At 40.2% G+C, this 11,388-nt stretch overlaps 1 protein-coding gene across 2 annotated transcripts; it reads right to left on the minus strand.

Moving 5' to 3' along the window:
* Positions 1 to 6,389: 6,389 nt before the first annotated feature.
* LOC121401570 (charged multivesicular body protein 7-like) lies at positions 6,390 to 9,998 on the minus strand. Of its 2 annotated transcripts, none has more exons than XM_041586882.1 (5): positions 9,630 to 9,998; positions 8,824 to 8,943; positions 8,630 to 8,728; positions 8,245 to 8,299; positions 6,390 to 6,542 (listed from the first exon to the last, which is right to left on the minus strand). In XM_041586882.1, the coding sequence occupies exons 1-5, from the start codon at positions 9,672 to 9,674 to the stop codon at positions 6,487 to 6,489; spliced, it is 375 nt and encodes a 124-aa protein (XP_041442816.1). In that variant the 5' UTR covers positions 9,675 to 9,998; the 3' UTR covers positions 6,390 to 6,486. The 2 variants fall into 2 exon arrangements, with proteins under 2 accessions (XP_041442816.1, XP_041442817.1); XM_041586883.1 differs by lacking the exon at positions 6,390 to 6,542 and adding an exon at positions 6,693 to 6,868.
* Between the last annotated feature and the right edge of the window lie 1,390 nt (positions 9,999 to 11,388).

Raw genomic sequence — 11,388 nt, forward strand, 5'->3', positions numbered from 1 at the left:
TATATATGTACAATAGGTACAATAATTCCATCAAAAGCACATTTAGTTTGATGCAGAGAGTAATGGTCCAAAGAGTATGCCATTTATTTTGTGGTATTTGATTTATTGATCATGTAATTTATGTAACTATTTTTTGGTTGAACGTGTCACCATTTTCCATCTTTCTCCGCTGTTAACTCCAGGCCGGGTGGTGGGTCAATGATATCATGGAGGGCAGGTTGGTGACATTGCGAGGATGGACCTGTGATGTCAGTGGACACTCCTCATGTTAGGATTAATGCTGGATGCAGTTTGCAAAGTGCAAATAAAATGGCAGTAAGGACAAAGATGTGGCACCTCCTTGCCCCTCACCCTTAGTTCTGTCATACTTTCCCATTCAATGGAAGGGAATATGGCGGTGGACAATGTGGTGATTGTTTACCCCCCCGGACCAAAAATATTGTTGGAGTTGTGAGCGGACCCTTTGGAGACTTGATGCTGCTTTGTAAGATAAGTCTTTATTGCAACACGTGTGAAGGAGAAATGAGCAACCACTTTTGATTTAACCCTGCAGCCTACAAGGTTTTTATAGTCTCTCAGCTGTCACTCAGAAAAAAGGGGGCTCATACGTCAAGGAATTCTGTCTCCTACAAGATGGTCCCTATATGCTTTACCTATTACTTACACATACCTCCCAACAGTTTCAAAATTGATTTGAATAAGAGACTGGAATATGAATAGGAGAGGCCTGAATAGAAAGATGAGTAATAAAAAGTAAGAAATAACAATACATTTGTAGTATTTGTTTATAGATGAGGTTCAGTGACCCCCATTTGAAAGAGTCAGAAGAAGAAGGCAAATAATTAAAAATCTATACAAAATAAATAATGAAGACCAATTGAAAAGTTGCTTAGAATTAGCCATTCTAAGCTGCAAGTCACACAATTTCCCCAATAAATGCTCAAAGTAATGAATAGCACACCCAATATCAAAAAAATAATGGAAAAATGTATTACAAAAAATAAAGAAAATACAAAATAAAGAAAATACAAAACAATTATACAAAAATACTAAAGAAACAAAGAGCCCAACGCGTTTCGACCTTAAGGGTCTTCCTCAGGGGCACAAATAGACAAAAAAACAAAAAGGCAGAACGAGCCTTACTGTCCATAAGGGTTTTATACCCCAAGCTATGCATATGCGTTCCAACATATCGTCCAAGTTAGATTATATGCAGTAACATTTAATAACATTTCCAGCAATGCGACTGTGTGCACAAAAGTATCTAGATCCACTCCTCATCAATGAAGACATTAATTCAAAGTCACGCAGCAACGCTGCTGCATCCTCACGAAGGTCTGAAATATAGAGAACACGTCACTTCCTGTCATTCATCCTATTTGCGCATATGTTCCTCACATTTCTAACGCATATGCGTTTCAACTAATTATCTAAAGAAACGGATTAGATAAGTGTCATCTCTATCTAAGGCTCCAGGGAGTACCTAGCCAATAAGACTTTAGGGACTTTTTAACAGTGAATTCACAGATAGCCTAGCCTGGCCCCCCCCCTATGGATTTGCACCCCTCTTTTTACTTCAATGGGTGTGCGCCTTCTCTCTATATCTTATACAATTTCCCCAATAGACCTGCTTATCTTAAATAGTTACAATTGCTTCTTTGCTTATCTTAAATTGTATCTAATGTATAGAAGTGCACCTGCCACATATTCTGGACTCTCTCAAGTCAGTTTTAGAAACTTTGTATATTTTTGTGGCTGGAGATCAAAGTGCAGAGGATCAAAGATAAAGTCAGGACATTTCAGTAACAACCCGGGAATGCTGGTTGAGCTGTCAAAATTGGGACTGTCCTGCAAAAAAACGGGACAGTTGGGAGGTGTGCTTACAGACAGCTCCCTGTAGCCCTGATACTGGCTGCCCAGCTGGATGATTACACATAAAAACAAAACTATTTTCTACAAGGTCACGTCTGCATATACTGAAACCATATTATGTGTAACTCTTTAAGCAACAGTTACATCTTATACAATAATGTAAAGAGTATGAATGGATATGCAGAGGGTGTCACAATATCACAATATGATCACAGTACATAGATAAGAATTGGCATTTGTTTGATGTAATGTCCAGGCTGCACTAGAGAATACCCCAATGCTTAAACAATGCTTAAATGCGCTAAAGCTGGAGGGTCTCCCTATTATTAGGGTTGCCACCTGACTGAAATTTTACCGGCCTGCAAAAATATAAGAAGGCCGGTATTTTTTTCCAGAAAAGGTGGCAACCCTCCCTATTATACATATGTACAGATATTTATGTCATGTACAGTATTTGATTTTCCTACTAAACAGACTATCCTATTGCCTGCATTGTTTTGGCACTGGCTAAATTTCTGCCGACACTGTTAGGCATGGCTTGTCCCGGAGACAAAGTTACCTAAAGTTGCCCTATTCTTCCAATGACAAATGCTGGGGGAAATAATGGGAGTATCACAGATAACCCCCCCCAGATAGGGTCTTTGATCAGGGGAATGGAAGAGGGTCAACTAATGATGTCCCTGGACATAAAGGACGCGTATCTACATGTGCCGATATGGCCACCGCATCACTACTTCCTACGTTTTGACTTTGCCAACAACCATTACCAGTTTGTAGCCCTTCCATTCGGGTTATCAACAGCCCCCCGAGTGTTCACCAAGCTGATGTCAGTCTCGGTAGCGGGTCTACGTCTACAAGGGATCTCAATCCCTACCTGGATGACCTGCTCATAAAGGCCAGAACAACAACAAAAGCAAAGCAAGATCTCTCTCTAGCAATCTCCTTGCTCCAGCAATTCGGATGGACAATGAACTGGTCGAAATCGAATTTACACCCCAGCCACCAAATGACCTTTTTGGGGCTGGAATTCAATACGAGCACTCAACTGGTCTGTCTCCCCCACGACAAACAGAAAATACTCAGATACAACGCCTACTTGTACCTCAAAAGATCACAATACAAACAGCAATGAGGGTGCTAGGAGTGATGGTCTCAGTCATAGAGGCAGTGCCATTTGCACAGATGCACCTTCGTCCGTTACAGTCGAACATACTTGCCGTCTGGAAAGGGGGACCCCTCTCTCGAACATTCTCCCAATCCCAACAGACCAGGAGGTCTCGTCTCTGGTGGTTGAAACCCTGCAAGCTAAACACAGGACAGTCATGGGCGACACCAGACTGGACATTCATAGCCACGGATGCCAGCTTACGGGGATGGGAGCGACTTGGAACAACCTATCAGCACAAGGACTATGGTCCACAGAAGACTCAAAACTTCCAATAAACATACTGGAATTAAGAGCCGTAAGACTGGCACTCAAAGTATGGACACACCCTCTTCGAACAAAACCAGTACGAGTACAGAGCGACAACGTCACAACTTATTAGTAACTGGTGTGAGGAACAATTTGTGTGATTTAATGATATGGAAATGCATCAGGTTTGCAGACTCCCAATTATTTATTATTTCCTGGGAAATATTATTTCTTATCCTACAGACATCTATTGGATATTGGTTTCTCACAATTAAAAAAAGGAACTTTTGCAAAATAACAATTAGAGCCATAAAGATGATCAACCATGCAGAATGTCATTTGCTTTATTGGAATCCAACTGTCAGGAAGTTCAGAAAAATAACGGGCTGTGCAATATGGTTTGGGCACTTCTCTACTGGTGTAGAATTTACCTGAGCCTAAACAGGAAAATAAACAAGTCTTAGGGGTTATTTATCCAAAGTTATCTCAATATTTTCTACTACAAACTCCAATCAAATCCGCTTGGGTTTTTTACGCTTATTTATTATTACATTTTCCAGAAAATTAGCTTTGTGGGTAAAAATTAGATTTTTTTTTCGTTTTTTTTCATCCGGTTTTCATGAATTTTGCATTTTTTTCGGAATTTCCACTCAAAAATTCAGTGAACTTGCTGGTATTGCACGAAACCCAGCGCACATCAAAAAATCATTGGGACTTCTTCCATTGATTTTTATGCAACCCTCGGCAGGTCTGAGATGTCGGATTTTCAGATTCAGACTTTTTGTGTTTAATAAATTCAAAAGAATTTGTGATTTTATAACAAAAAAAATCATGAATTGTTCGTGATTTTTGCATTCGGAGTTTAGTAAATAACCCCCTTAGTGTAACAAACAAATCTTAGTATAAAAAGGCTACAGGACTATATAAATGCAGGGGAGATGTGTATATTTGTCTCTCCTCTGTGTAGTTTCTGTGCAAGGGGGGAGGAGTCCCCACCTCTGTGAGCTGACAGGAAGGAAGTGCTACACAGGACAGGGTTGTCAGGTTGGCGGGTTTCCAGCCAAATTGGGCTACTAATTTAAAGCCCAGGCGGGTTTTAAAAGTACAAACTAGCCAAGGTACAGATTTGGGCCTTTGGCTAGTTTGTACTTTGGAAAACAGCCAAAGTTTTTTTGTTGCCCGCCCCTAATGTGCCAGGCCTGCATCTCCCAATACATGTTGGTTAATGTAGTTTTTGTTTAACAATTTGCTGACAGCCAAGTTTAATGTAAGACTACAATACCCAGCATGCAAAGGGACAGACTTGTGTAGAAGTCGGAAGTTACCAGATTTTCGGCTCTGTAACCCAGTCTTCCGTCGCTCTTAAGCATTCTCACATTTTCTGGTGACTTTTCTCAATTTCAGCCAATTTTAGGGCAAAAATCTGCTGGCCAACAAAATGTCTATAGGTTGACCTGTTTTACCAACATTTATTGAAATTGTATATGAATTAGGGCCTCGTGGGTTCCCTATACCTCCTGGGTCCCCCTCTGTAGTTACGGCCCTAGTGACGGGCGAATCTGTCCTATTTTACTTCATGGGAAAATTAGCAAATCGGTGAGAATTTGAAAAAGGTGTATTTTTACATATATGTATTTTTTTTTAGATTTTCCCACTGCACATATTGTGCTATTTTTGGGCTACTTTTGAAGTGACTCTTGGCTAGTTTGGGCTGGTTTTGTAGCTGATTTTGGCTGGTTTTGGAAATTAGACCTGACAACCCTGGTGCTGACTCACCACCTGTCCGTTATTCCCTGGGACAGATAGACAGGCAGGTTTGTTAAAGTGATCTAGTTCTTTCTTGCTCACACTTGACAACAAATACTGGTGCTCACCACATCCACAAGTCTTTCTAAGATGAAGTCCACCTTTGTGTAAGAAAACAGAGGAACGCAGAATCTTCAGTGAGCTAGATAAACCTGCCTTTGAGAAGAAAGCCTTATAGGAACAGTAATACCAAAGAAATTAAAGTGTTGTAAAGTAATTAAAATATAATACAGTGTAAAATATGGTGGAACGCTATTTGGGAGAGGACATGGAGCGAGGGCCGCCATTAGAAATCACGGGGCCCAATACAACAATACAACAAAAATTTGAGGGCCTCCTGGGCCCCACCCACAAGCCCCATCCCAGATCCCGCCCACTCCATAGGACAGTTAAAAGACCACACAGACATCAGCGCTAAATTATGGCCCCAGAGAATACTTTTTTAAAAAACATTGGTGGCAGGGGCCTACAGATTATTAAAATAATATATTGGTGTTCCATAGAATTGAACTCGTGGCTTCAGGACTTCAACTTCGACTCCTTTAGTGACTTTGGGTCTTTTCCCCGCTTCAGGACTTAAATTTCGGCTGTTTTCGTGACTTTTCTTTCATTGTCTCATGGTGGGACTGACTTAAATCCAGAATCCAGGTCTATAACCTTTTAAAACTGGAATAGTCCAACTCATCCCCTAATAATGCTTCGAAGCCTGCCAATCCAGTGCTAGAACAAACACGGCAACTTACCCAGCATGCTCGCTCCTGCCAAATGAAATCTGACCCCTGATTGGCTTTAGGTGTCTCTGCGTAGCCAATAGGAAAAACCCTGCTCACTAGGAGGATGATCTTTAACGTATGTTATGGACAAGTCTAAGCAACTGTTCTATTAGTCTTCTTTTTTTTTTATAGTTTTTTTTAATTATTTGCCTTCTTCTTCTTTTTCCAGATTTCAAATGGGGGTCAGTGACCCATCTAGACAACAAATGTTCTGTAAGGCTACACATTTGTTGTTGTTGCTACTTTTTATTACTCACCTTTCTATTCAGGCCTCTCCTATTCATATTCCAGTCTCTTGTTGAAATCAATCTCTGGTTGATAGGATCATTTGGACCCTAGCAACCAGATTGCTGAAATTGCAAACTGGAGAGCTGCTGAATAAATAACTCAAAAACCACAAATAATGAAAAATGAAAACCAATTGCAAATTTTCTCAGAATATCACTCTCTACATCATACTAAAAGTTAACTCAAAAGTGAACAACCCCTTTAAAGTTTATGGACATTTTCTCTCATTTGACCATATATATTGAAAGAACTACCTTGGGTAGGATGACTGCAGCCGTTGCCCTTTATCACAGGATCTCCATTTCCCCTTTACTTCCTTTTCTTATGCCTCTTCTAATACTCATGAACTAACAGTTCCACTTTGGCAATGTTCTGCATGATTTCTACTTCTGCAAACAGTAAAGGAATTCAGTGATCTTTGCTATTTATACCAATAATGATCAACTCTGCAGTCCAGCCTCACCGATGTTGTTGAACTACAACCCACCGGACAGAAGTACTAGTTACAAATCAGCAGCTTATAGTATATGTACATTTATTTACATTTTAGACCCAAAGTGACCCCCCGTAGATCTGGAAGCCCGAGGCAATTGCTCTGAATCAGTCCATGAAGCTGCGGGGCAGGGACATAGGATTTCCAGGTAAATTCCCAGCGCCTGTCACATTTAGCAGAGCTGGCGTGTAATCTCACATTGCTGGCAGCTCTCCAAACATTCTGAGAAATAATATGAGGAAAGGAAAAGCATCACCACCGCTTAGAGTTTCCTATTCATCTGCTACATGGGATTATTCAATACATGACCCTCCCCTTTCTCTATGTCCAAGTCCTGTAAAATTCCCCTTAATTACAAAGCACTATTTGTATACAGTATGTCTTCCAGAAAAAACAATATGGTATTCATTAAAGGGCCATAAACATCCTTTACTGTATATTTGTGTTACGTAGGACAGAGCTACTGTACTCTTTGTGATGTACAACAGGGAGCATCTCTCTTACATACTGTACTTATTACTTACTATAAAATATGATAAATCAATGGCCATATATATTTATAAAGCGCCACAGTAGAAACAAGTACTCCTTATACTATAATGTTATTTTGGGAGTGGGAAATATTTACTTTAGTTATTAAATAGTGCCCAGATTGAGCCAGGGAAGGGTTAATAGGTGACCAAAAGCGTTTGGGTTAGTGACGGCACAACAGAGCAGTGATGGAAACACTAAAGTTCTGCCCAGGCCAATCATTTGTTTACAAATGATTATTTTCTAACCTAGGTGCCACCTTGCATAAATACACTAATCAGGTATTTGTTTTCATTTATCAACTTGTAGGTGACTATATAAAACTGCTGGCTGCCATAGTAACATGTTATATCTGCTCTTTGTGTTGGGTCAGACTGTGCTGCATGTGCAAATGTTTGGCTTCTTCCATAGAATGTTCTGTGCTACTGCATAACATTAGTCATTATACACTCACATTCGCCAGTCACATGATACACATGCCTAATTAATACACTGCTTCCTCATTGGGCTGCCGACACCTTCCCACCCTGCCTCTATTCTCTGCCCACACTCACCTTACCGGCTGCCTTACTGAACCACGTACAGATTTGGCCCCCGACAAACCCCTCCCCCACATCCACTTTTCTAAATAGGTATGGTACCGGGGTTAAAGTGAACATATTCACATTTCATGTAGCTGGCACTTAAAGGGTAACTATTGCAAAAATGAAAATGGAATACAAGCTTCATCATACTGAAATAAGAAACTTTCTAAATACATTCAATTAAATATTCTGTACTGTTTCTGAAATAATCAAGTTCATCTTACGCCCCACCTTACGCGTTTCGCACCTTCAGGCGCTTAGTCATAGGTGTCTCCATTACCTATGACTAAGGGCCTGAAGGTGCGAAATGCGTAAGGTGGGCCATGTGAGGGTCAGTATGTATCTATAGTTTAATGTGAATTTAAATAAAATATTTTTTTACTGAAGAAAAAAGCCTTGGGACAGATATCTTTTGATATAAATCTTTTTGAAATCTTTAGCAGACAGAGATAAAGATACATCAAATAAAAGTACATATCTTACCTGCGTCGGTGACTGAGGACAGAGTCTGACTGAGGTCATCCTGGAGATCACAATACTGTAACAGCCACAAGAAGGAAATGATTGGTCAGAGACAAAGAAGGCATGCTGGGAGCAGGGTTGCCACTTCACCCCTTTAAAAGATATGGAATCCACAGCGTGCATGGCTAATTAGCAATTTATTTAGAGGCATGATGCATGGCTGCACATAAAATCAGTTCAGTCTGCAGCATGCATCTAAATGAATTGCTAATTAGCCATGCAGGTTGTGGATTCCATATGTTTTAAAGAGGTGAGGAGGCAATCCTAGCTGGGAGGTATTACAGTATAATGATGTCTTCATACAAAAGGCACAGACAATTCCCCTTTTAGCCTTAGCCATTATTACCTCTTGAATCTGATCCACAATACTTTCTGCCTTCTCCAAAGTGACATCTTTTAGGGCCTGTTTAAGAGCAGAGACTCCCATCTGGTACGCAGAGACAACCTAAGGCCGTAAACATATCGCTATCATTAGCCCAGTTTGTTAATACAAGTCACTTCTTGTGGGTCTCTTGCTCTGTCAGTGCTAAATGCCATCACCTTGCGGTCTGTTTCGGCAGCCGATATCCTCTCCAAGATTCCCTGTATGTTGTCCTGCTTGTTCTGCAGCTCCGTAATGCGACGCTCCACTAGCTTTCTCTTTCGCAAACAACGCAGAGCCTGGGAATAATATTAAGGGCAGACAAACGAGCACCTATTTAATGAAATATAATTACTAGCAGATCTTGTAACCAACCATTGTCAGCAGCAGGACATTAGTTGTACTTCCAGGTTTGACAACCATGTAGGCAAACGAAGCACAACAAGATGCAAAGGTGGAGAGACTAGAGGCAGATCTTAAAGGATAAGTAAACCTCAAAAGTAAGTGAATTTAAAATCGATGAGAGTGCTATTCTAAGAACCTTTGCAGTGTATATTCATTATTTATTTTATTTTTCATTCCAAGATATTAAAGGATACATGTACTGTTAATATGAATGAATTTTGTTACAACAGCGCCTGATGTTCTTTTGGTTATTAAAGATCTGATAAAGGTTTCTAATTTCCTAACCAGAAATACATCAGAGCAGCCTCCTTCTTTCTCCTGACAACTTCCTTGACTACTTGGTGGTCAGACTGGTCAGAAAATGACCAGAAGGTGGCGCTGTTGTAACAAAATTCATTCATAATAACAGTACATGTATCCTTTAACATCTTGGAATGAAAAAAAAAAATAATGAATGTACATTGCAAAAGTGCTTACAGCACCCTCATCAATTTTACATTCACTTATTTTTAAGGTTTACTTATTGAGCAGGCTGGAATGGACAGAAGAAACAGAGGGATATAAAGTCTGATCTGCTCACCTGCTTCTTGTTTCCTGCCCGATTATAGGTTCTGGCTTCCTCCATCAGCCTGCAGAGCAAAGAGACGGCTGCTCTAATAGTCAGAGCTTCACATAACAGTCTATGTTGTCAGTCCCTATGTCTGTATCATTTGGAAGAAGGGGGCAGGACATGATAGAAAGTGGCAGGTGAGAGGCCAAATGCAACTCTAAAATAACCAGTGCCAGAATATTTTCTAAACCGATGGAAGATCTTAGTTACCCACCAGTAGTTACTGTACTAAAATGCCAGATTTCTCCCTGTATCAAGTCAGGTTTATATGTATCATCTTTATATGTATCATCTTTCTTTTTATATTGAGCCTGTATTCGTATGCCAGTTCTTCTCCTTGTATTATTAAAGGGGTTGTTCACGTTTGAATTAACTTTTAGTCTGATGTAGAGATTGATATTCTGAGACAATCTGCAAATGGTTTTGATTTTTTATTATTTTAGTTTTTTGTTATTTAGCAGGTTAGGAAATGCACACAAGCAGAATAACTGTTTTTTTAAGCTTTTTATTGTGCGTCCACACAACATGTTTTGGGCATCAAGGGCCCTTTTCCAAGTGTGTGAAAAAAAGGCCCTTGATGCCCCAAAACATGTTAAGTGGACACACAATATATACTTAAAAAAAACAGGATTTTTGATACTCACCGTTAAATCTGTTTCTCTGTAGTCGATAGGGGGACACAGGGACCTTAGGGGTTAAGCTCCATCCTCCAGGACACTTATGAAAATCATTCAGGGGGCGTGTCTGGATAGCCAGCTTCACCCCACGCACTTACTTATTCCATCAGTTTGTACCAAGGATACTGCTATAATAACTTTATGAAACCATAGCCGAATGGCAGAACAGGTAAGAAAACAAGAAGAATATTCCCATTTAGACCAACGTGGTCAACCATTCCTCAATGGGCGGGAAGCCCTGTGTCCCCCTATCGACTATAGAGAAACAGATTTAACGGTGAGTATGAACACAGGGGGGACACAGGGACGTTAGGGGACTTTACATTGTTGATCCTTTGGGCAGACAGCAGGACATAAAGGGGGCTACTCCTCAGCTGCAGATGCAACACACACTGGTAGACTTGATGCTTCAGCAGATGAGACTTTCAAACCTGCCTGGTCCCTATACCAAGCGATATTCATACTATGTAGATATTGGTCAGGATTAGCAAGCCACCATTTACAACAAAAATTGAACACGTTTGTTTTGTACAGTGTTAATGGGACATGGATGGTGGGACAGACCAACAGCATTGAGTGCAGCTGTACAGAAGGATCGGCTTTTGATGCAAATCCCATTAATGAGTGGGATAAAGTTGTTGTTTTTTTTTATTTTGTGCCCAACCTATTGCAACCACAGCTGCACTTGTGATCAGAAATGACTTCTTATGTCTTTTAGTGCTGAATTCAAACTAATGCTAATGTCTGTGCTCTCTCTACACACCTATACAATCAGAACTTTTATCATGTAAAATAGGGCTGTTGCCGTCCACATATATTTTATTTTCAGATCCTGGCCAAGCCCACCTAATCTGTAAATGGAGATTTATTTTCACTCTCTGGTGATGCTGGCCCTTTAAGACTTAAGGGGTTATTTTTAAATTCAAAGTGTCCAATCAGTAGCTAATGTTTACTTGCTGCATTACAACATTAGCGACTAGCTTTTGATTTGCTTCTTGTTGTTATTGGTTACATAGCGCTAATAATATCCCCCCGCACGTGAGCGCTCAATC

The sequence above is a fragment of the Xenopus laevis genome, chromosome 3L (assembly GCF_017654675.1).
Source record: "Xenopus laevis strain J_2021 chromosome 3L, Xenopus_laevis_v10.1, whole genome shotgun sequence".
NCBI lineage: Eukaryota > Metazoa > Chordata > Amphibia > Anura > Pipidae > Xenopus > Xenopus laevis.